This window comes from Phalacrocorax carbo, chromosome 23, assembly GCF_963921805.1.
Source record: "Phalacrocorax carbo chromosome 23, bPhaCar2.1, whole genome shotgun sequence".
Classification (NCBI taxonomy): domain Eukaryota; kingdom Metazoa; phylum Chordata; class Aves; order Suliformes; family Phalacrocoracidae; genus Phalacrocorax; species Phalacrocorax carbo.
In genome coordinates, this window is record NC_087535.1 from 1,653,968 (window position 1) to 1,675,725 (window position 21,758).

Genomic DNA, 21,758 nt, shown 5'->3' on the forward strand with positions numbered 1-21,758 from the left:
TGAGATCCCATCCACACGCGTGTCCCCGTAGGGGTGGCAATGCATGGGGTACATCTGGGGTTTTTTCCCCCCGTGGATGTTGCAGAGCTGTCCTGGCACTGGATCTGGGCCAATCATCCTTGGAGCCTGATTGCACAGAGCCGAGCATCACGCTGGTATCCTGCTCCCCATGTAGGCATGTCTGCAGCTGGGCGAAAGCTGTTTAGTAATTAGCTGTGCTATCAGCAATGAGATTAAATAACTTGCTAAAGCTACTTAGCACAAGGAATGGAAAGCAGAAGGGATGAATACAAGGGGGAACCCCACATCTTTTGGATTACAAAAACTATCTGAGTTGCCTCTGGTTGGGGTCATCAAATGCCCAAGCCAAGAAATCCTGCTCTTCTTGAACAGGAAAGACCAAGACCACCCATGTTTTGGGAGGATGGAGGAAAGCGACGCCCTGATGCATCTGGGGGAGACCCTGGATTGTCTGCAGGTGCTCTGGGGAGCACGGGGAAGGCTTGGGGCGCAGGTCTCATGGCTGTTATCTCTGCTTTTGTGCTAAAGTGGTCAACAGAGAATTGCTGAGCCCTGGAGGCCTCCCAGTGGCATGGGTCGTGCTCCTGGACCTTTGCTTTTCCCTTTCAGGTCACGCTGGCTGCGAAACCTCCCTGAGCTTGATGCAGGGATGTGTTCCCAAGTCTGCCGTGGTTCAGACTGGAGCCAGGAGCACTAGGCAATTCCCCGGGCTGCCCTCTGCGGGCTGCGACTACCCGCTAATAGTTCCCAGATTTCACATTGAAAGCCCAGGCTGCCTCTTCTCTGGCTCCCCAAATCACCTCCCTTGGCTGTTCCTCAACACCACTCAAAATTTGTGGTCTGGTGAAGGACAGTGGCACAGTGCTTAAGATCTGCTCGAGCAGGGCAGGGAGTGAAGTGCTGCTCCAGGCCCTCAGGAGCTTGCTGAGCTGCTTTCCCCTTCCGCTGTTCATGGAATTGGTGGCCAAATTTTGTAATGGGAAATGGGCAGATGTGCAGCAGATGTGGGGGAGCAATTATTATTGCTGAGGCTCGTTGCACAGAGGGCCATGCTTAGGGTGCAGGTGATGTTCCTGGGTGTGGAAGAGATGCCAGCAAGCTGGGTGGTGCGGTAGAAACCCTGGATCTTGGGTAGATGAGACGTGCAAGCTGCTTAGGGCGAGCAGCTGCTGTGTTAGGATGCACATGGTGTTTGCTGTGGGGTTTCTTTACAAGCAGCAGCCTCCCATGTCCCCTGGGCTGGGTGCAGAAGCCCAAGCTGCCTGCCGTAGCGTGGGTACCAGGGCCTGGGTGGGTGAAGAGGCACCTCTGCATCTTTTCACGGGGCTCGGGTGCACCCACGGCACAGATTTCAGCAGCCCCGCTTCTTGCTGGTGACTCTTCCCCCATCGCTGAATAAATTAGCACCAGCAAGTGCTCGTGGTGTGCAACTGAAGCAGGGCAGGGGCTGGTTTGGCAGTGAGGAGGATGGCCCCTGGCTCCGGGGCGTTAAGCTCCCAGATGAAATAACTCCTCATGAAAAGTGTCATGGGGGTGGGAGGGATGTACCCATTGCAAAACCTCAAGTGGAAAAATAGAAAATCACCAGCTATCCCTCCGACTTATGGCAACGATTGACATTATGCAAGATTTCACCCTGCTAGTGGGGAAACTGAGGCACAAAGCCTCACTTTCCCAAAGGTAAGGGCGCTTTTGCAGTGATGCCACCTCTGTGACAAGGGCACAACTCCCTCCCCATGGTTGTAGAGTGTTGCCCTGGGCCTTGTTCACTCTCAAAGGAGTCTGCATCCAGCTTGGGCTGGAAACCAGCCCCATTTCTGGGTTCCCAGTGCTCACTTTCACTTGCAGATTCATCTAGGAGCTGGTTCACTGCAGCATGCTGCTTCTAGGAGAGCCGTGGCAGTTGCATTTCCCTCTGCTGCTTGTTTAAACTAACCTTGAACGAAGCAGGAGTCAAAGGCTTTGTCCTAACAGAGCAAAAGGCAGAGGTTTTGACTGCAAAGTTATGGAAAAAAAAGGATGAAACAGCCATGTGCGTGCACAGGGATGGCAAGCAGACCAGCTATTGAAAAAGGAAATTATTGTAACCAGCGTTGTGGCTTTTTTGCGTCAGGTCAGTTGCTGTAAATACCCCTCCTTGTCTCTGTAGATGGGTCTGAGCGCAGACCGCATCCCGGGAGAGGCATGTGAGCTCGGTGTCGTGCACCAGGCGCATCCTTCTCTGCCCTTCGGGGCAGTCGTGCTCGCAGGACAAAGCGGTTTCCCAACCACTCACCCATTAAAGGAACTGGTATTTCTCTGGTGTTCCCAGCAGTCACATCGTTTGAGCGATTCTGCTGGGTTTTTGTAGAAATCTGCTACAAAATGCAGGTGACTGGAGTGGGATTGTGGTGACAGGCTTTGGGGATTTGGTTTGCATTCCTAATGGTTTTGGGTAACCCCTTCTGCCTGCTGGGGCAGGCCTGGGCAGGGTGAAACAAGCTCATGGGCTTGTTACGGTGATCGTGTGGCCTTGCTTCACCAGCACGCTAGCTGGGCACCCACGTGAGCTCCTGGCCACTCTGGCATCCTCATGGGTTTAGCAGCAACTTCAGAGCTGTTGTCCTCTCTCCCCTCAGTCGTGTTTTTGGCTGTTGCAAACCCAGAGATGAAGTTTGAAGGTGAGTCTGGGCTCGCTGAGTCTCTTGGCCAGGCTTTGGGATCCCACTTGTCAGAGGGATCATCCAGTTTGGAGCCCCTCCAGGACTCATTCTCGTCTGTCATCTCACCCCAAAGTGCAAAGGCAGGAGGTTTGCGTGTTGGTGTGTCTTTACCCCAGCAGTCCCTCCCCGTGCCAGATTCCTCCTTGCAATAAACTGGGATTATGCCTTTCTCTGGGGTAAGCTGAGGACATGCAGCCTATTTTGGAAAGAGGGAAACTGAGTCAGGAACCATAACACGACCGATACGACACTCTCCAAGGGGTAACCCAGTCCTGTAGATCGGCGTACATGGCCGAGTTTGGGTGCCAACCCCTGTTAGGGGCGTTCAGCGTGTGCACCCCGTGCCTACGCCAGGGGACCCGGCAGAGATTTCGGCTCAGCGTCTGACAAGCTTTTTGTTGCGGAACAATTGTGTTTCTGCACAATGGCAAGGAGCAGGTGGCTTTCTGAAAATACCCGCTGGAAGTTGTGTGTAATGCCTCCCCTCCCACTGGGAACTATAAATATCAGTTGAATACTAACACTTACTTCTCCCTGCAAAGAAAGAGCCAGATCTGGACATTTTTCCTCCTCGTTTCTCCTCTGGCTTAGCGGCTTGGAGCGAGCAAGGGATGAGGATGGGAATCACTTTTTGGTTTTGGAGCAAGCATGCCCATTAAGGTAAGATATTGGCAGTAGCTGTCTTTTATTGCTTGCAGTGTTCTCTGTCCCCATGCTTTAGGGGCACCCGCTGCTTCCCTGCCACCTCTGAGACAGGTCCAAACCCTGGAGGTACTGCCCAAGCGTCCTGTCTTGCAGGGCTGCAGGTCTAGCAAGGGACAAGTTGGGCGTTGTCCTCTGGCGAGCGAAGGACACATTGCTGCAGGTGTGGAGACCCCAGGTGACTTCCCAGGCCTAGACAGGAGAGGAGACACAGCTAGATCTTTCCTCAGGCCTCAATTACATCCATAGTACAGATCTCTGCAGCGGTGACTCTCCCTCTGCGAATCCATCTCACCCTTTAGTATATGACTCTCATCCTTTGCTGCTAAAAATTGGCACCTTATTTCTAGCCAGAATGCCTCATTTCCCTTATTATCCCTGGGTGTCCTGGCCACGGGCTGTCCCTGGCAGGAGCCAGGTACCATCTGCGTGGCACCCTGCCGTCGGCGGGGCTCTGTTAGGGAATGTGGAGGCACCATCACCATATGGACCCCATGGTAAATCACAGAACCCCAGAATGGCAGGGGTTGGAAGGACCCTCTGGAGCTCATCCCGTCCCACCCCTGCGTGAGCAGGCACCCCCAGAGCAGGGGCACAGGGCCGCGTCCAGGCGGGGGGTGAATGTCTCCAGGGAAGGGACCCCACAGCCTCTCTGGGCAGCCTGTGCCCCTGCTCTGGCACCCGCACAGGGAAGGGGTTTGTCCTCATGTTCAGGTGGAGCTTCCCGTGTTCCAGCTTGTGCCCGTGGCCCCTTGGCCTGGCGTTGGGCACCACTGAAAAGAGCCCGGCCCCATCCCCCTGACACCCGCCCTTCAGATATTTATAGGCACTGATGAGACCCCCCTCAGCCTTCTCTTCTCCAGGCTGAACAAGCCCAGGTCTCTCAGCCTTTCCTCATAAGGGAGGTGCTCCAGCCCCTGATCCCCTTGGCAGCTCTGCGCTGGCCTTGCTCCAGCAGTTCCCTGTCCTTGAACTGGGGGGCCCAGAACTGGCCGCAGCCCCCCAGATGTGGCCTCACTGGGGCAGAGCAGAGGGGGAGGAGAACCTCCCTCGCCCTGCTGGCCACGCTCCTTTCCATGCCCCCCAGGGCACCGCTGGCCCCCTTGGCCCCAAGGGCCCGGTGCTGGCTCAGGGTCACCTCGCTGCCCCCCAGCACCCCCAGGCCCTTCTCAGCAGAGCTGCTTTCCAGTAGGCATCTTCCTTGTCTTTCTCAGGGGCCTGGAGGTGCCCAGAGGCCACAGTGCAACCCAGGAGTAAATGTAAGGACTAAGGAGAGATGCTGGGATGAGGCTGTACCTGCCAATTGGTTTTGTCATTGAAATGCAGCTTTTTCCCTGTGGATCGCCCAGGATGGGTGCTTGAGCTTGCAGCCAGGTCTGCTCAGGTCCAGGCTTGTAAAACTGTAAGAAACCTGTAGAGAATATAGATAGGGGTCTGTGCCCAAGTGATGCCACAGGAGGAAAGGAATGATGGAGAGGGGCCTTTGGGGTGTGTGGGGCTGCAGAGAGGGATGCGGGTTGCTCCTGGCACACATGGAGCTCAGCTGGCTGTCTCCAATGCAGACAAGCCCCGTCCGGACACCGTGGCATGAGCAGCAGCTCTCCTGCTGTCTCAGGGCAGAAACGCCTTGGGAGGTGAAATCTCAGCCCGTGGCTCCCACAGCATGTGGCAAAGGCATCTCTGAGACCTGCCGTGGGTGAAGATTCCCATTTGTAGGCTGTGTGCTTAAAATGGCGATTTCCACTGTTGGTCCAGGGCACTTCAACATCCTCTTTGTCGTGTGCACAGGAATAATCTCCATTTTCTGAGCCTCTAATTACCATGACTCCCACTGAGGCTAAAATGGAAAGCAGGCTCTGTGGGTTGGTGGAGTGCTGAGGATGTTCCTGCTCAATCCGCAAGCCATCCCGCGGCTCAGTGGGTCAGGACTGACCTTCTCCTGGGCATACCGGGGGGATCAGTGGTTCAGCACATCCTGGCTGCTCCAAAGCGGTGTCAGACTTCAGTGAGGGTGGGAAGGATTTATGCCTGGACATGGCTTCATCTGCGGGAACAGCGATGGGGACGCACTTGCTGGAAATGTTAGGGCATGACCCTTTCACAGCCTGTCCATGTAATCACATTTAATGCAGCATCGCAAGGAAAAAGGGACAAAAGAAGTGCCGCAAGGGGAAGCCAACAGCAAAAGGGCATCACCTTCCTTTTTCCTCCCAAGTCTGGCTGGGAAGGGGTCAGCGCAGGCCACCGGGACCCTGTCCTCAGCTGGTTCAGCAGAGGGGAGGCCATCCTCACGCCGGTGAGCGGCAAGGAACGGCCGCTGGTGTGGGCTCTGCCGCTCTGACTGCGCTGCTCTTTTGAGGCCAGGTTGAGCGGCTGACGAGGATTTTCTAGGAGCGGAAAAGATCAAACTGACGTTTTTATGGGATGATCAATCTCCGCGAGCTTGTTGCCTCCGAGGTGCGCGTTAAACCCTCTTTGCCAGCTGCCTGCTGGGGTGATGATCTTGCTGACAGAGCCATGGAGGGTTTTTTCTTTCTCTTGTCAGGGCTGAGATGAGAGTGAGGTTGTTCAGAGAAGATCCACGAGCCTGTCTCTGCCTCAGTCCACAGGCTGTTTTGTGTGTGGATAAATGCTGGGTGTGCTTCTCGCCCTGGTGGAGATGGGAAAGCCATTTCCTGGATTTCAGCATCCAGTCGTTTCAATGGAAGCACTTCCCTGGGCGCTGGGTGGGTGCTGTGCCCTGCACCACAGACCGAGCATCCTGTACGCAGCTTGTCTCGCTATAGAGTCACGCCGAGCAAATAATCAGCCCAAGGGCAAAGAAACCCCCCTCTGCTCTCCATCAGCTGCTCCATGTCTGGGTACCATCATTGCAAACCAGCCTCTCCAAGCGAGCAGCGCATGACTGTGCTGGTTTCCATCCCGAAGAATGGGGAAAGCATCATTTTTTGGGGGGGAAGGGATAGTAAAGCAAGCACGTTTGCACTGGCAACAAACCTGCTTCCAGCAAGTCTGTGCCTGGCAGCCCCGTGGGACTAAAAATACCCAGCAAAGGGCTAGAGCTGCGCAGTGTCTGTTTTCTCAGCTCACCAGCTGTCTCCTCGCATCCTCGCTCCTCTACCCAATGATTATCCCATCAGTTAAGGCCCTCTAAACCCAGGCAGTAGCATTTACGTAGTTTTACCAGATACAGTTGAAAGGTTGAGATTCACAGGCAATGTTTTGCTGCTAATTGCCAGCAAGCTCAGACCCCTCCGACATCCAGTGCTGAAGGGCTGCTTTCGGTCTGCCCTCGCTGCTGCTAAAGACACCAGCAAAGTGTGTGATGCATTTGGGCTGTCATCTACACTGACATCGCCAAGGTCCTTAAAAGCGACTATTTGGGGATGCAGGTCTGCCTAAGAAATGCTGAGCTTTGCTATGCGGGGATGGCGTCTTGTGTATGCAACCACCAGCTGGGCTCCCGGGCGAAGGAGTGCGTGGGAAGGGGTGATTTTCTGTTGCTTTTGGAGAACGGAGAAAATCCCAAGGTTTGAGGTTGTACAGAAGTGAGGGGATGCTCGTGTTGAGGGGAGCTGACGCGTGTCCCTGCACACAGGCACATCCCTACTCATGTGCACGTCCCTGCGTGCGTGGATGTTGCTGCATGTGTGCGGGTCCCTGCGTGTGCGCACAGCACTGCACGCTCACCCGTGCCTGTTGCTCACCAAACACACTTCCCGCTCCAAAGGGCTTGAAGACAGCAGGTATCAAACCCAGCCTGGTCCTGGGTTCCTCACTTGGCATCACAAATAAAACCTTTGCAACCGCCCTGACCCCAGATGATGGTCCGTCCTGTTAGCTGGGCTGCTCCTGGGCTTTGTGGTTTTGCTATAGCTCTGGTTTTGCAGTGAAAGCTGCTGTGGTTGAATCCAGAAATAATCGTTGCCCGGTGGTTGTTGGCAGGATGGCTCTGCGACAGGGATGCTAGAGGCAGCTCAGTGTCTGTCCGTAGCGGTTATGGATGTGACTGGTGCCTCTGCAGTGCAGGGACTTTTCCACTCATGGGGTCTGCCACAGAGTCAGACGGGAGATGGGCACACGTGGCTGAAAAGTTTCCAGAGTTACGCTTGGAGGTGGCAGAGCATCAGCCTGGATTTACTTGCCAGGGACCTGCTGGCAGAGGGATGCTCACAGTGCAGCAGTGCCATGGGGAGTGTGGAGAGCCCTTGAAAGCCCTGGGCTGGCTGCCCACCACCTGCCTGGGGGCTTCAGGCCAGGATGAAGAGGGCTTTGGCTGCTTTTTGTGGTGGTAGGAAGCCTCGTCCCTGCTTGTAGTGCTTTGCCAGCCGCAGAGGATCGTAGCAGCTCTCCTTTCCTTATGCCACAGTGCATGCCCTCCGTACTACCCACACCTGGTGGCCCGGCGTGCGAGGGGAGAACGTGACCACCCTCCAGTGAAGTCATCCCCCAAGCCCAGGGCATGGAGGAGCTTTGAGTCTCTAAGCATTGCCTTGTCCTGGCTGGACAGTTTTATGCTGTATCACGTCTTTGCTGAGCGTGCTCGTGGGGCAGAGCACAGATGCTTTTGGGGACCAGTGTGATGGGATGAGTCTGTCCTGGACCAGCGTCAGTGCTGTGCGAGATCGCCATGACCCTGTTATCACCCTCCCCAGGCTGAGGTGTCCAGGCTGTGCTTATCACCCCCAGCCTCCCTTCCCAAGCACAGTAGGTGTAACAGGATATAACTGTGTACCGGAGCGGGTTGCAGTGAAGCAAAGTAGCACAAGGGCTTACCCAAAACCGCCCCAACCACCCTGCACAGGCTCAACCATGGGGGAAGCATAAAGAAAATAACCCCTTGGGTGGTGCTGGGGGTAAACCTGTGCCTCCTCCTGCACCGTGTGGGTCCAGCCCCTTGGATTACCTCCATGGGGCGTGGGGAGCCGCCACGGCCCCCTGGGACTGGCAACTGCAGAGTCCCCTCATGCTAAGCAAGTCTCTCCTTTGCATCTGGGATGAATTTCCATCCCATCATCGCTCCGGTCAGATTTATGTCTTGGCCTTTCCCTGCAGCATTTCCCCTCCCTGAGTGCCTGCAGGGCTCTTCCCTCCAAGCCTTGATTGATATCTCTTAATCACCCGCTAATTCATTCAGTTCCTCACCAGCAGCTGTGGGGACGCAGCCACAGGGCTGATTTTGCCATTCATGTCGTGCTTGTGGGGCCGTCTGGCTTTCTGTGGCATGGACGTGCTTTCTCCATGCTCATCCCACAAGCAGAGGCACAGCAGCAAGATGAGGCATGAAAGTCGCCTCACTTGGCTTTTGCATCCAAATTAATAGGGTTTAGCCCTGGGGTAAGGCTGATTTCTGCTCTTCTTGGCCCCAAGTCTCCCTTGGGATGCTTAGGGCATCTGCCCTCCAGGAAGGCTGGCAGCGTGGCCGTGCTCGTGTGTGGGCTGCTAATAAGGGAAAGGAGGACTGGAAAACACTTTACCTGCTTAATTATGAGAACGGGGCTCATGTCCAACTCAACCCAAGGAGAGCAGGGAGCTGGAGTGGTCCCTCGCTCTGTGCCTTTTCCTCCACCAGCCTCCTTTTAGCCGGGATGCTGCAGGGACAGGGTATCAGTCACAGTTATCCCATCATCCATCTCCCAACAGCCAGGAGGGTGCGTGAACAAACCTCCAAGGTTCAGGACAGCGTTACGTGCCCGTAACAGGTTTTATCCCACTTGAGGAATGCAACTTAAATCTGTAAAAGGGGAGGAGGTGGGACAGACACCTGCAGAATGCCCTGTCCCGTGTCCCCAGCATGCAGGAGCCAGCTTTCAGCGTAACGTGCTGGACGCACATTGAGGGCCTGGTGCTTTTGCCAAAGTTTGTCTATTTTTAGAGGGTTTTTTGTGTCAAACTTCCCATCAGCTGATGAGCCAATGTCATCCCAAGAACAGAGCTACGGTTCCCCTGGCCCCGGCAGCGTGTGTCTGCATGTCTGGGTGCGTACAAAAGCATCTCCTTACGCACACTGCCTTTGAAGGGGGGAGAAGTGCCCCACTGTGCTGCCGAGCTGTTTGAGACACGAGCTTTTATTCCAGCGCAAAGGGCCAGAACGGGCTGATCTGGCCCACGAGTGCGGACAGGCCCTTTTTGTTCGTGTGCGTATGTTGGTTTGAAAGGGGGGTGATATAAGGATGTTCAGACCTAGCCTCAAGAGTTATATCTATTGCAAAGATGTAAAAACTTGCTAAGTTAGGGGGAGTATCCCACAAGCAGCTGGACCAGTGGCCCTCCCACTGAGCTTACCCCTTGCAGACAAGACAGTACGGGCTGAGCAGGTCCCCAGGGCAGCTGGGGCGACAGTGGCACACAGACCCTCGCAGCTGGGGACCCTCATCTGGCTTCAGTAGGCTCAAGCTCACCCAAAGGTCTGCGTCACCAGAACTCCCTATCTGTCATCTCGCTTGTGGCTGGGATGGGGGACATCCCAGCCCATCACCCCAGCGGTTTTGGGCTGTGGAAGTGGAGGTGAGGCTGCAGGTACCAGCATTGCCACTGGGTCAAGTCCCTGGGTCCACCTATGCCTTAATCCAGCCTAAATCCAGGCTGCTGCCCAAATAGGAAGCTCTGTCTCATCCCTGGCACGGGCTGGGGAACGGTGCTTGTGCTTGGGCAGTAATTCAGGGATGCTGCTGCCTCCATCCCCTGTGTGGGGGTTTGACTGACAGAGGATGTGCTGGAGTTAAGTTAACATTGAATGGCCGGTCCCACCAGATCTGTCCCTCTTGGTGCCGCAGGGAGAGGGGGCGTGAACATCAATCTGATCATTCATCTCATTTGCTTCTGTGACTGCATGCCAGCTTTGGGCCAAACTCAGGTTTGAGCCTGATTTTCTGCAAATGCAGAGTTTCTGTGGCTGGAGGACATCAGGCCTCAGGGTCCCTTGGCAGCCAGGCACACTGCAGAGAGGATGGGACCTTGACCCGGGGTATGGGAATGTCAAAGACTGTTGTAGGATTTTGGGTCCCGGGGATGCTGTGCTCTGCGGCTCGGTGCCCTAATGGATGTGGTGTAGTGACCCTGTGGGCGCAGGGTGGTACAACCTGACACAGCCCATTGCTGCGGGTCCTGAGCCCGCCTGTTGCAGCCCACGGGTTTGATGTGGGGCAAAGGGTGCTAGGCAGGTGCTCTGGGCATTTTGGGGGCGGCAGGAGGGATCTGATCTCTCTCCTCTCTCCTGTAGGTCACCGCTGTGTGTTTGAAGGGCTGTGATGCCAAAGGGAGACACGTTCCTGCACCAGCAGTGACCATCTCATCCAGCCTTGAGGAGAACAACCCACCATCCCCAGACTCCTCCTCAGCATGCCCGGGCAGCCCAAATATCCTCTGGACCCTCCCTGTGCTGCTGCCGGCTTGGGCTCCCCGTTGGGACAAGTCCTCAAGGGTCGCTTTGTCACCCTCTGAACACCCCAATGGCTCACTGATGCTGCAGCCCCTCCAAAAGGCATCGGAGAGGTGACACAAGGGACTCTGGCAGTGACAAGCAGCCAAGTGGGAGGATTTAAGACTGCAAGGGCCTTGTCGGGGCCAAGGACGTCCTCCATTCCTGCTGGAGTGATGCCAGCTTCTGCTTAGCACCTAAGAAGAAGGGATGGGGGATCCCCCCCACCTTCACCACCCCATTGCTCCCTCCTGTGCTGGCTCCCCTGACCAGCGAGAGCCCATAGCAATGTGATCGGGGCCCTGCAGCACAACAGCACCCACTGCCCACCCCACCAGGCACCTTCAGGACCCTCACCCACCTGCCGCACCCCGCCATGATGTGCGAAGTGATGCCCACCATCAGCGAGGGGGACCCTCTGGGTCCCCCACAGGGCTCTGAAGCGGATGCGGACTTTGAGCAGCTGATGGTGAACATGCTGGATGAGAGGGACAAGCTGCTGGACACCCTGCGGGAGACCCGTGAGACGCTCTCTGTCACCCAGAGCCGCTTGCAGGAGACCCTACGGGAGCGTGACCAGCTCCAGAGGCAGCTCAACTCAGCCCTCCCACAGGTAAGGGTCTGGCCCTGGGATGAGCAAGAGCCTTCGTTGAGGCATACAAGGGTGACTGGCCACTTGGATGTGACTTTTAGCTAATGCTTTAGGAAGGCTGGCTTGGTGTGATAGCGGTGAAGCTGCCGGGTGTGTTGCACCTCGTGCCAATAGCAAACCCCATAGGTTTCCCCAGGCCAAGCCACAACCAGCGGGAACAACTCCCCTTCTCCTCTGTACTCCTCGTTGATCTATGAGTCCATGCAGGGAGGCGTGGGACTATAATCCCTCCTCTTGCACAGGGGAGTGGGTATGAAGAAGGGGCAGAACCTTCCTGAGGACACCCCAGGGTGACGGGGAGGCGGACGCAGAGCCCACACTCTCCCTTTGGCACCAAAGAGTGCTTAGGGGGCAGACAACACGTTTTGGGTAGCAGATCTGACTTGCTGCCTCCAGCTGGCTCCTTGGGACGTCAGGCCGTCCTTGGTTTCATGAGTCCCCACTGGCACTTAGAGCCCCTGAATGGGGACATTAACCACATTCCTTCCCCACTGCTGGAGGGAAGCCCCAGCTCCCAGCCCCTTCCCTTGCCGGGAAGGATCCTTTCCGTCAGCCCCATCGCCTGGTGGGGCGATAGGACTTTCTTTGTCTCGAGCTTGGTCCTGAGAGGGGACAGCGGAGGCAGAGCTGGGTGCAGAGTGCGGATCGGGATGTTGCAATGGGCACGTTTGTTCCCTGAGCCAGAGTAGCCGGGCAGTGGGCAGGGAGGCTGCCAGAGGTCTGTGCCAAGCAAGCAGCCCAGGGCATGGGGAAATCGGGGCTTGCCATGGCTCCGCTGGGGTTTCTGGCTCTGCCGAGGGCCTGGTGTTGCTCCACTCCAAGCTCCTCCACCTGCAGGACCCACTCCAAGTACTCCAGAGGCCTGGACTTGAGCTTGGCCTCCACAAAGAAAGATGCTCAGGTCAGAAGAGGGTGGGGTGGATGAATGTCACAGGGCTGCGCAGGGTGGAAACGCGAGCTGCCCACCTGCCCTGTGGGGTCTTGTGGGGCAGCATGGAGTGTCCCAGGGTCCAGACTCGGGGGAAGCAGGGTACAGGAGGGGCTTTTGCACCACTCTGTTGTGGTTGTGATGTGGGAAGAGCCAGTGAGGAGCCCAGCAGCCAGAGGAAGCAGGAGGCTTCCAGTGCTTATGTCCGTGTTGACTGTGCTGGTGCTGAGACCTTAGATCCTCCTGCCTTACCTGGGTGCTGGGGTTTGGGGCACCCCAGGGAGATGGGAAATAAGCAATGGATCAAAACTGGTGGCACAAGCCAAGTTGGAGCTTGAGCTGGTGGCTGGCCAGCTCTCAGCATCCCTCTTCTGCTCTGAACAGGGGAATGCAGCTCAGGAGGAAGGCAGCCCATGCCCCCGTCCACAGAGCTTGGGCTGCCGAAAGCAAAACTGCCGGCAGTGCTTCCCCGGGAGCTCCAGCGGTCCCCATGGATGAGTTGCTCTCTGCCCCTAGAGATGCGCTGAGATGTGCCCGTGTGCCGGGGGCTTGCGCCCCCTCTGCTCCCGGCTCCCCAGCCCGCGCGCGCCGGAGGGAGCAAGCCAGGTCACCCTGAGCGCACGCCGCCCGCCCCGCCACAGCCGCCTCGGATTAAGGGACCGCGCGGATTTAGTCTCTGCTCCTGCTCCAGTAAAGGGTCCTCGGTGCCTCGGCACAGGCGGCGTGCAGACCGAGCAAACTGGGTCAGCGCAAAGGGACTCGGTGGCAGCGCCTGCACCCACGAGCTCGCTGGGTGCCCCGCTCCAGCCGGGGCTGCCTCCGGCGCCACGGTGAGGGATGTGATTAGGGTGGGTGGCAGATGGGGAACTTCCCTGAGCTCCCGCTGCCTCCTGCTGCCCTGCCTGTCCCTGCGCGGGCAGAGGGGCTCTGCGCCCCGGCACGGCGGCCCCCGGTGCCCACTGCCGCTTGCCCTCAGGGCTGCACCAGCCGCCCCTGTGAGAGATGAGGGCTCGGCATGAACACGGGGAGCAAACCCAAAGGCGCTCACCTGCCCAATGGGATTAATCCCAGCATGTGCATGTACCAGGTAAGCGGGACGTGGCGGGTCTCTTCCCTGGGGCACTGCGTGGGGGCTTTCCACGGGCTTGTCCCATCCTCCTCCTCCTTCTGTGAGCCCTTTTGCCCAGGAGCTTATTGCAATGTGTCAGACCCTACTGGGATGGGATTAAAGCTGGACTGCTTGAAGCAACCCTTTATTTGGTGCAGGGTTGGGCACCCAGCCTCATTGGTGGCCACCCACGAGGCTGACAGCCCTTCCCCAGTGCCACCGAAGAGCCAAACCCTGGCTGTGTGGAGGACGTGCTGCCTGGGGAGGATGGGGTGGATGGTGGCGGTGGGACGTGGCACTCTGCATCCTTTCAGGGCACAGTAGCAGCTGGATGCTGCTGTGTTGGCACGGGATCCAGGCTGCCGGCAGAGCCATCAATGGGGCGGGCATGGAATATGTGTGTTTGGGGCAAACCTCCGCATGGGGCAAGCAGAGATGCTCCAGGGATGCTCCTGCCTGGAGGTCCTGTTCCCCCTTGCTCGTGTGGGGCTTGGCTGCCACGTGACCAAGCCATACCCCACCCCCCCATCCATGGGGGCATCCCTCAGCCCCCAAAAGGCAGAACTCCAGGGCAATTTCCTGGGGAAACTAAGCTGCCTTAATGCTTCCTACATGATTTATTTATTCATGTGGGAGCACTGAATGCAACTTAATCGGGCTGAAAGCTCTCAGCTCCAATCCCTCTGCCCTCTCTGCTTGCGCAGGGGGTGTGCTGCCGAGGACCAAACCCTGGCCAGGGTCTGGGTGCTCTCAGCAGCCCCCCGGGGCCCTGGCACGGCTGCCAGCTCCCTCCTGCCTGGCCGCTCAGCTCCCCTTCTGCTCTCCTGGGTGTAGGTACCACCCGGGGAGGTGACATTCAGGGCTCCAGGTATATCCAGACGTGTTCCCGGTGCGGGGTCCTGAGTGGGATGGCACTCCCCCCTGCCCTGCTAGGGCTGGGGGGGGTTGGCAGGAGTCGACGTCCCCAGCTGTGTCAGGGGGAGAACAGGCTCCCGGATTTCACAGGGGCTGCTGTGCTGAGGGCTACCGGTGGTTGTGGAAACCTCTGCAGTTCTTCCTTCCAGGCCCTGCTCTGCTGCACCTTCACGGCCTCTTGCAGCTGCCTGGGGAACTGAGAGCTGGGCTTTTTGGGGTGGGCAGACCCCCTAAGACTCCCTGAGCTCCATGGAGGTCGCCCAGGAGCTGGGGAGGGTCCTGGCGGCATCAATCGCCCCAAATTCCTCCCATTTAACTTGAAAATATATCTAGAGTTAACACTTGCAAAAAGCAGTGTGAAAATAGGAACCCCAGCAGCTCCAAGCTGGGGGAAAACACCCACTGGGTGAGACCTTTAAAGTGTCTCAAGATTTTGGGGAAAGGTGGAGGGATCCGGTGGCTCTGCATAAACCCTTGGAGCTGGCCACCCTCCCACAAGACCAGGGTGCTGAGATGTTGGATTCCTGTTTGCTCAGCTGCACGGTGCTCCTCCCCAAGCAATCCTGGGTGGAAATACACATCGCAGCCACATGTTGAGAGGGGAGGACACCAATAACCCATGGATGATCCCCACAGAGTCACGGTGCTGTGGCCGAGAGGTCCAGGATGTGCCACTGCACTGCTCAGCGCTGCGGGTGGGTGATGGTCGAAGCCCTGGGTTTACCCAGCAGGATTTAATCTTCATAATCCCATGCCTCACACTGCTGGGGTTGTGTTTATCCCCTCAACTGTGACTTAGGGCTTTCTTGTCATTGTCTTGCGCCTGGGATAGCAAGGAGAAAGCGAGGTGATGGGTCTGCCAACTCCCAGCACAGACAGATGGACGGATGGGGCTCCATCCCTTGCGTGCCGAGTCAGCAGTGCTGATTCCTGGTGTGGACATCCTTCCCACATCACCCTCCATCGCGTGCCTGGCCTGTCAGGAGCAATCAATCCAGTTAGGGGCTTTAAAATGCCATTAATCCCACAGCTGGAGCCATTTTTTCCTGAGGCTTGGGTGCATTGAAGCGGCAGCCACGCTCCTGCCACAAACAGGGGAATTTTGCTGGCTTTGGTGCAGTCTCACTGCATCCCTGTCTGTGCTGCAGACGGCACAGGGAAAGGCAGAACGTGGCTCGGGGCTGAGAACTTTTGCATTTCAGCTTTTTCATGCTACGAGCCTTCTCCTCCTGAGCTTCCTAAACCTCTCCTTGCTTTCCCCGCTGCCTCCATGGAGCTGGTTTCGGGCCTCCCTCTAGCTCTTCCCTGTGCCTTCCCATTGATGCAGCCAAGGGGGAAGACCCAGACATGCCTGGCGGTGACTGAAGATCCGAGCCCCAAGCCACAACGCCCCGTTTCAATACCTTGTGTGGTGCTCTGCATCTCCCTCCCTGCTCCGACAGTGAAAATAGCATCTGTCCACCCTGCTCCCTCCTGCCTGGGGGCTTGGGGCTGAGCCCAGGCAGTCGTGCTTTGGGTGGTTTGGTTTTAATCCAAATTAGCCACTTCCCTGGCTGCTGGGCTTCCCACAGGGCTCCTGAGGACTTCTAGGGCTGTGTCTCATCATCCGTCCTTTGACTGAAGATCAGGCACCTCTCCTTCACTTTCTAATCCTTTTATAGGTGTCTCTGCTTAGTTTGAGAGCTTATCAGAGCCAGGGCAGGGGGAAGTCACCCAGATCCTCTTTATTGCCACTTCGCTGGGACTTGGGGCAATGGCATACCTGCGGACGGGGGTGAAAGCTGCACTCCACAGTGTGACACTGCAGCGGGGGGCTGGGGCAGCGTGTCCTCGTGGTCCCCAAGCTCACCTGGTGCCCGCCGGTGGCCCAGAAGCAAGGTGGCAGTGCTGGGGCTGATGGAGGCATCTGGCATCTGCCAGGCATCTGACACAGCTGGGGCTGATGCAGGTAGCTACAGGCAGGTGCTGGAGTGATTTATTCCTACTTTTTTGCTCCCAAGGCATCAAAATCAGGTTTGCAAGTGCCCCCAGCCCTGTGTACTCAGGTAACCCCTACTGCTGTCCTATCTCACTGCAGGGGTGGTGTTATTTTTGGTGGTAAATGCTCCTTTTTGCCCTCTTCCCCCAAGGAAGGACAGTTATTGTGGTCTCTTTCATTTGCCGGGGATGCTCCAGGCCTGGCAGCCTCGCTGGGACACACAGCACAGGATCCAGGCAGGATTCCTGGCAGGGTGGAGGGCTCGGAGGGGAGCACGCTGAGGGGCTGGGGTTGGGCAGGGGCTTTGTGCTGTGCCCGGGAGAGGAGCCACCACCACGCTTTGACCCGCTGACCCATGGATTGCACTGGGCTGGCCGGGGTGGGGGCTGCCTCTCTCTCTCTCCAGCAGATTTTCTCTCTCTTTTAATCTCCTTGCCTTTCGGGATGGAAGCCTGACTGTGGGCGCAATCTGTACAGCTCGGCCAGTCAGGGCGGGCCGCAGGCAACACGGGGTGAGGAGGGTTGAGCGTGGCGATCACCATCCCCAGTGCGGCATCCCTCTTCCCTTGCTGCCTCTGATGCATTGTCCTGTCCGTCCCACGCTGCACATAGCCCTGTTCACCCCAGTGGGGAGAGCATCGACGACTGCAGCCCTGGCTTCCCCCCAGCCATGGGGCAGAGCAAGAGGTTTCCACCCTTTGCAGATCTGGGGCCTTTGGATCCACAGGGTCCCTGCCCCACTGCTGGGAGAGAGTCCACAGCCAATGTGCCACCCGCCGTTACAGCTTGGGCTGCTGAAAGACATTCCTGGGGCCATCACGGCTGCGAGGATGCTTTTGCCAAGCTCCTTAAGCCTTGCTGCCCGTCTCCTGAGGGACGAGGGAAGTGACATATCCCTGAATCTGAAGCAGCCAGTGGTGCGCGGGCACCTAATTTGGCACCTCTCGCTGCTGCTGTCACACACTTTCTGCTCACCAGCATTCCCAGCCCTGACATAATCCATGGGGATGCTCGCAAGCTGCTCGCTCCCGCGCGCGGCACTTGCATAACCCGGCGGTGCACAGGCACGTGTGTGTGCTGCTGGGCTGTGCCAAGCCGCAATCCCCGCCGGCTAGGAGAGCACGCTCCGGGAAAGATTTGGCTGGGCACAGCAGTGGGGTTCGCTGTGCTCTGGGGGGCTGTGGGAGGGTCCAAGAGCAAGTGTGGGATGGTGCCTGGGCATGGCAGGGGCTGGTGACGGAGGCCTGGGGGTCTGTGAGCAGTTTGAGGGACAACTGATAGGGACAGGGATGACCCTGGCGCTGGAGTTGTCCCTGGGGAAGTGATGGAGCAGGAATGGGGCTGGAAAGGAGCTGGAGGACTCAGGTCCTGGGGCGATGCTGGGGCGAGGACGTCGGCTGGCAGCAGCCCTGAGGCATGGTAATGGGCAGAAAAGCAGCTATTTGTAGGGTCAGATGACTGACTTGGACTGCTGTGATTGCTCTTTCTCTTCCTCCACATTGTGGCATGCTGGGGTCCTGTCCCGCTGTGGGGTCTCAGCATCACCGGTGACACCACCATCCCCACCAACCCCAGGCTAAAAACTGGGGTGGGAAGGGAGAGGGAAAATCTAGTTGGGGCAAACAGAGATTAAAAAGCTCTCAGTTTCTTGGGGAGACGTCAGCTGGTGCAAGAGGTTTCACTTTGAGCTGAGCAGAGCAGTCGATTCAACCTAAGCCTCAACGTTTTGCTTCAGTTTGAAGGGTTTTTATTTGTTTAACTTGAAAATTAAAGTGAAATAGAATTTCACGCTATAAAACTGCTTTCAGCCCCCAGTTGAAATTTGGTTTGTTAATGCTTAGTCAAATCCTTCTCAGCTTCTTCTGAAACCCTTTTCCTTTTTAAGTTCTTCTCAACAACACTGTGAAACTGGTATAAATTCATGAAGTGTTTCTGCATTTGCATTTTTCACCCCCAAAAATCCCAGCTGCAAAATGCTGCTTAGTCCTGGCACCATTTGGCAGCTGAAAGAGCAACTGGGAGGAATGGGAGAGTGCTCCTGGGCTAACCCAGGTGCTTGGTTTTCATTTTTTAAGGGAAAATGAACTCTCCTTCATCCCAGGAACTTCAGAGCAGGTTTCCTTTCCCTTCTGACACAGTCAGAAGGGCGATGTCTCTGTTTCTGAGGAGCCCATCGTATCCCAAAGGATGTGCTAGCTTTGCAGCCGTGCTTTGGCATTGCTCCGTGCACGGGTCTTCCCTGCTGGCTGTCACCTTCCTGGAGGGCACGGTGACTGGAGCAAGAACTGGTGGCACCTGCCACACCTCCTGCTTTCCCCATCTCTCTCAGCTGGGATTCAGGGCCTGGGGGTGCCTCGTAAGAAGCTTCATGGGCCCCCACATGCTGGACTGGGGCAGATCTTGCTCTTTCCACTGGAAGGAGATTCTGAATGATGGCAGGTCCTGAGGCCATGGCAGAGGCTGGCTCGGGGCCAGGGGACCCATCCTGGCTGGCTGTGGCTTTGCGGTGAGTTTTAGCCTGATGGGCTGCTCCAAGGTGGGTGCTCTTCTGGGTTGCATCAAGGGGACAGAGGGCATGGGCGCATGCTGGTGGCCTTGACCTGGATGCTTTTAATGCCATCAAGCACCTCAAGAGCTGAATAAATATTGGGGTGCTGCATTCTCCCATGGCCAAAGCACTTAGGGAAGCCAGGAATAGATCACCTCCCAGCCTGGCTGTGCTTCTCCACTGATTTCTCAATGCTCCCCTTGGTGTCCCCATCTCTCACTGGTTGGGTTTGGATGGGAAATGCCGTGTGCTGGAGGTCCCAGCCGTGGGGCCGGGAAGCTGGCTCCATCTCCATCCCGCGCTCCCTGCTCACGGCCGTGCCCTCGTTTCTGCAGGAGTTTGCAACGCTGACGCGGGAGCTCAGTGCGTGCCGGGAGCAGCTCCTGGAGAGGGAAGAGGAGATCTCGGAGCTGAAAGCCGAGCGCAATAACACCCGGGTAAGCATATAAAACCTGCGGCCTGGCTTTCAGTCCTCAGAAATGTGGGACACTGCAGGCTGCTGGGCCGATATCGGCATCGCCAGCCCCCAGGGTGGTGACAGCCTCGTGCTTGCCCTCTTGCAGCTCTTGCTGGAGCACCTGGAGTGCCTGGTGTCGAGGCATGAGCGGTCCCTGAGGATGACCGTGGTCAAGCGTCAGGCCCAGTCGCCGTCCGGGGTTTCCAGTGAGGTCGAGGTGCTCAAGGCTCTCAAGTCACTCTTTGAGCATCACAAGGCGCTAGACGAAAAGGTGAGACAGGGTGTTGGGACCTCTCCCAGCTTGCTCCATGAGCATCTCTTGCTCAGAGCTAACCTTCTTCCGACCCTCTTCCTCCCTCCCGCTGGCTGCCATTCTTTTGTTGTTAAGCCAGGTGGTGACATGGGGGAAGACCTCAGTTCCTCAGGGGGAAGGTCCTGGATATCCAAAAGCAGCCTCGTTTCGGGAGCGGGTGGGGCTGCCAGGTGGATGCTGTGGGTTTGAGGCTGTTTGGGATGGGGAATTTGCTTCCCCAGGTCACTCACGTGGTGGTGGGCACTGGCATTTGGCAGCCTGGTTCAGTCTTGTGTTACAACTCTTATTGTTCCTCCTGATTCATTTGCCTCAAGCATCTCCTTGCTCTCCTAAAAGATGTCTTCAAGCTGTCCTGGCTGTAGGTCTGCAAGGGTCGACCTGGCTCAGGCTGTTCATCTCCAACATGCTTTCGCTCTCCCAGGCAATGGGCTGGAGCATCCCTGAGCCTGCGCCCTGGGTGTGAACCCGCCTGAGCCTGGCTGTCAGCCAGACGAAAGGGGCTGGGAGCTTGCCTAGATCCTGGGCACCCTCATCACAGGTAAATAATGGCCTTTCCCATTATCTTACATGACTGCAGGTCAGGGAACGCTTGCGAGCAGCCTTAGAGCGAGTGGCAACCTTGGAGGAGCAGCTCGTGGATGCCCATCGGCAGGTAAGAGGTATTTGGGTGGCCTACCCTGGGCCCTTACTGGGGCATCCACTGGGCTGGGACTGCTGTATGTCTCATTTGTGAATTCAAGTTGAATTTGCTGAAATACCACCCTCAAATGATCGTGTAGATTAGAGAAATAGTGTTTGGGCGTTTTTAATAAAAGGCTTTTTTTTTTGCTTTTTACATGAAGGATTGTCTGTACTTAAGGAAGCCTTGTTTGTTCTGAAAACTTTTGTCTCATGGGCAAGGTTTCCTCTGTTTTGCAGTTTGGTGTTCATTTCACTGAAAAAAGCAACCTGAACTTGAGTCATTTCAGGGGGCTGAGCGTGATTTGGGATTCTCCCTGCCTCAGCAGAGACCCAAACCTCACTGCTCTGAGCACCTCATCTTGCATCCCCCATCTTCTTCCTTGCTCGGGCCCTGGCTTGGGGACTTCGCTGTCCCCAACTAGCCCTTTTCATCTTGGAGAGATATTAACCCTGTTTTCCTTCCTGAAGTTTGTGACCAGCCACCACTGCCAAAAGGAAAGAGCCATCCTTATAGCCTCTGCCTGGCCAAATTTTGCTCCTATTTCTAGTTCCCAGGATGTGTCTCCTGGTACTTCCCCAGGCTCGGTGGGGAGGCAGCACTTGGCTTTCGGTCGCCTTGCAGGGACCTTTCCCCATCCTCCCCCAGCAGAGCAGGGTGCGGTGTTGGTGTGTATCCCCTGCTTGTGCTGGCTACATCTGCACCGGGTTTGGAGTTTGGCTGGCTGCAAACTAGTGAAGTGAGTCGGGGAAGAGTCCTGGGATGCAGGTCTCAGGTCTCCGAGGGCTCACCAGGAAAACCTTATTGCTCTTTGCATGCCTTTAACAAGCACCACTGTGTCCGTGCAAGACATGGCTTCATCCTCTATCAGTGCTAAGCCTTCACAGCACCTCCGCCTTCCCCTCTCTTCTTCACCCTATCCCTCCAGTTCCCCCCCAGCCATAAGCACTAGACGAATATGACAGTGGAGGAAGCCAGTGGGAAGCCAGTTGCAGACCTGGGTGCACCAGGGGCTGGCTTCACCCACAGCCAGACCAGCTGGTCTCATCTGCTTTCTCTCATTAATTAAGCCCTGTTGTCATGCAGGTGGCAGCTCTGCAGCAAGGCACTACGCGGGAGGCCCCGGTGGGTGAGCGGGATGAGAGGGAGCCCAAGGAACCAGCACAGAAGCTTCCGTGGAAGGTGAGAGCCCCAGAAACCGCTGCTCTGACCACGCTCACTGAGGCTGTCATTTCTCCAACACCCTTGTCACTGGCTGCAGGGCACTGAAAACTTTTTTCCCTCTCCCCTGGGTCCAACCTCCTGGCAAATGCCCTTTCTGGTGGATACAGGCCA

General features: G+C 56.8%; 1 protein-coding gene across 4 annotated transcripts in view; it reads left to right on the plus strand.

Moving 5' to 3' along the window:
* The window catches only part of PPFIA4 (PTPRF interacting protein alpha 4), a 61,984-nt gene that overhangs the window by 16,807 nt on the left and 23,419 nt on the right, over positions 1 to 21,758 (plus strand). For all 4 annotated transcript variants that reach the window (XM_064472004.1, XM_064472005.1, XM_064472006.1 and 1 more), the window contains exons 2-6: positions 10,648 to 11,458; positions 19,310 to 19,411; positions 19,538 to 19,702; positions 20,322 to 20,396; positions 21,510 to 21,605. In XM_064472004.1, coding sequence (XP_064328074.1) covers positions 11,222 to 11,458; positions 19,310 to 19,411; positions 19,538 to 19,702; positions 20,322 to 20,396; positions 21,510 to 21,605 — 675 coding nt within the window. In that variant the 5' untranslated portion in view covers positions 10,648 to 11,221. The remainder of the gene's footprint in view (positions 1 to 10,647; positions 11,459 to 19,309; positions 19,412 to 19,537; positions 19,703 to 20,321; positions 20,397 to 21,509; positions 21,606 to 21,758) is intronic.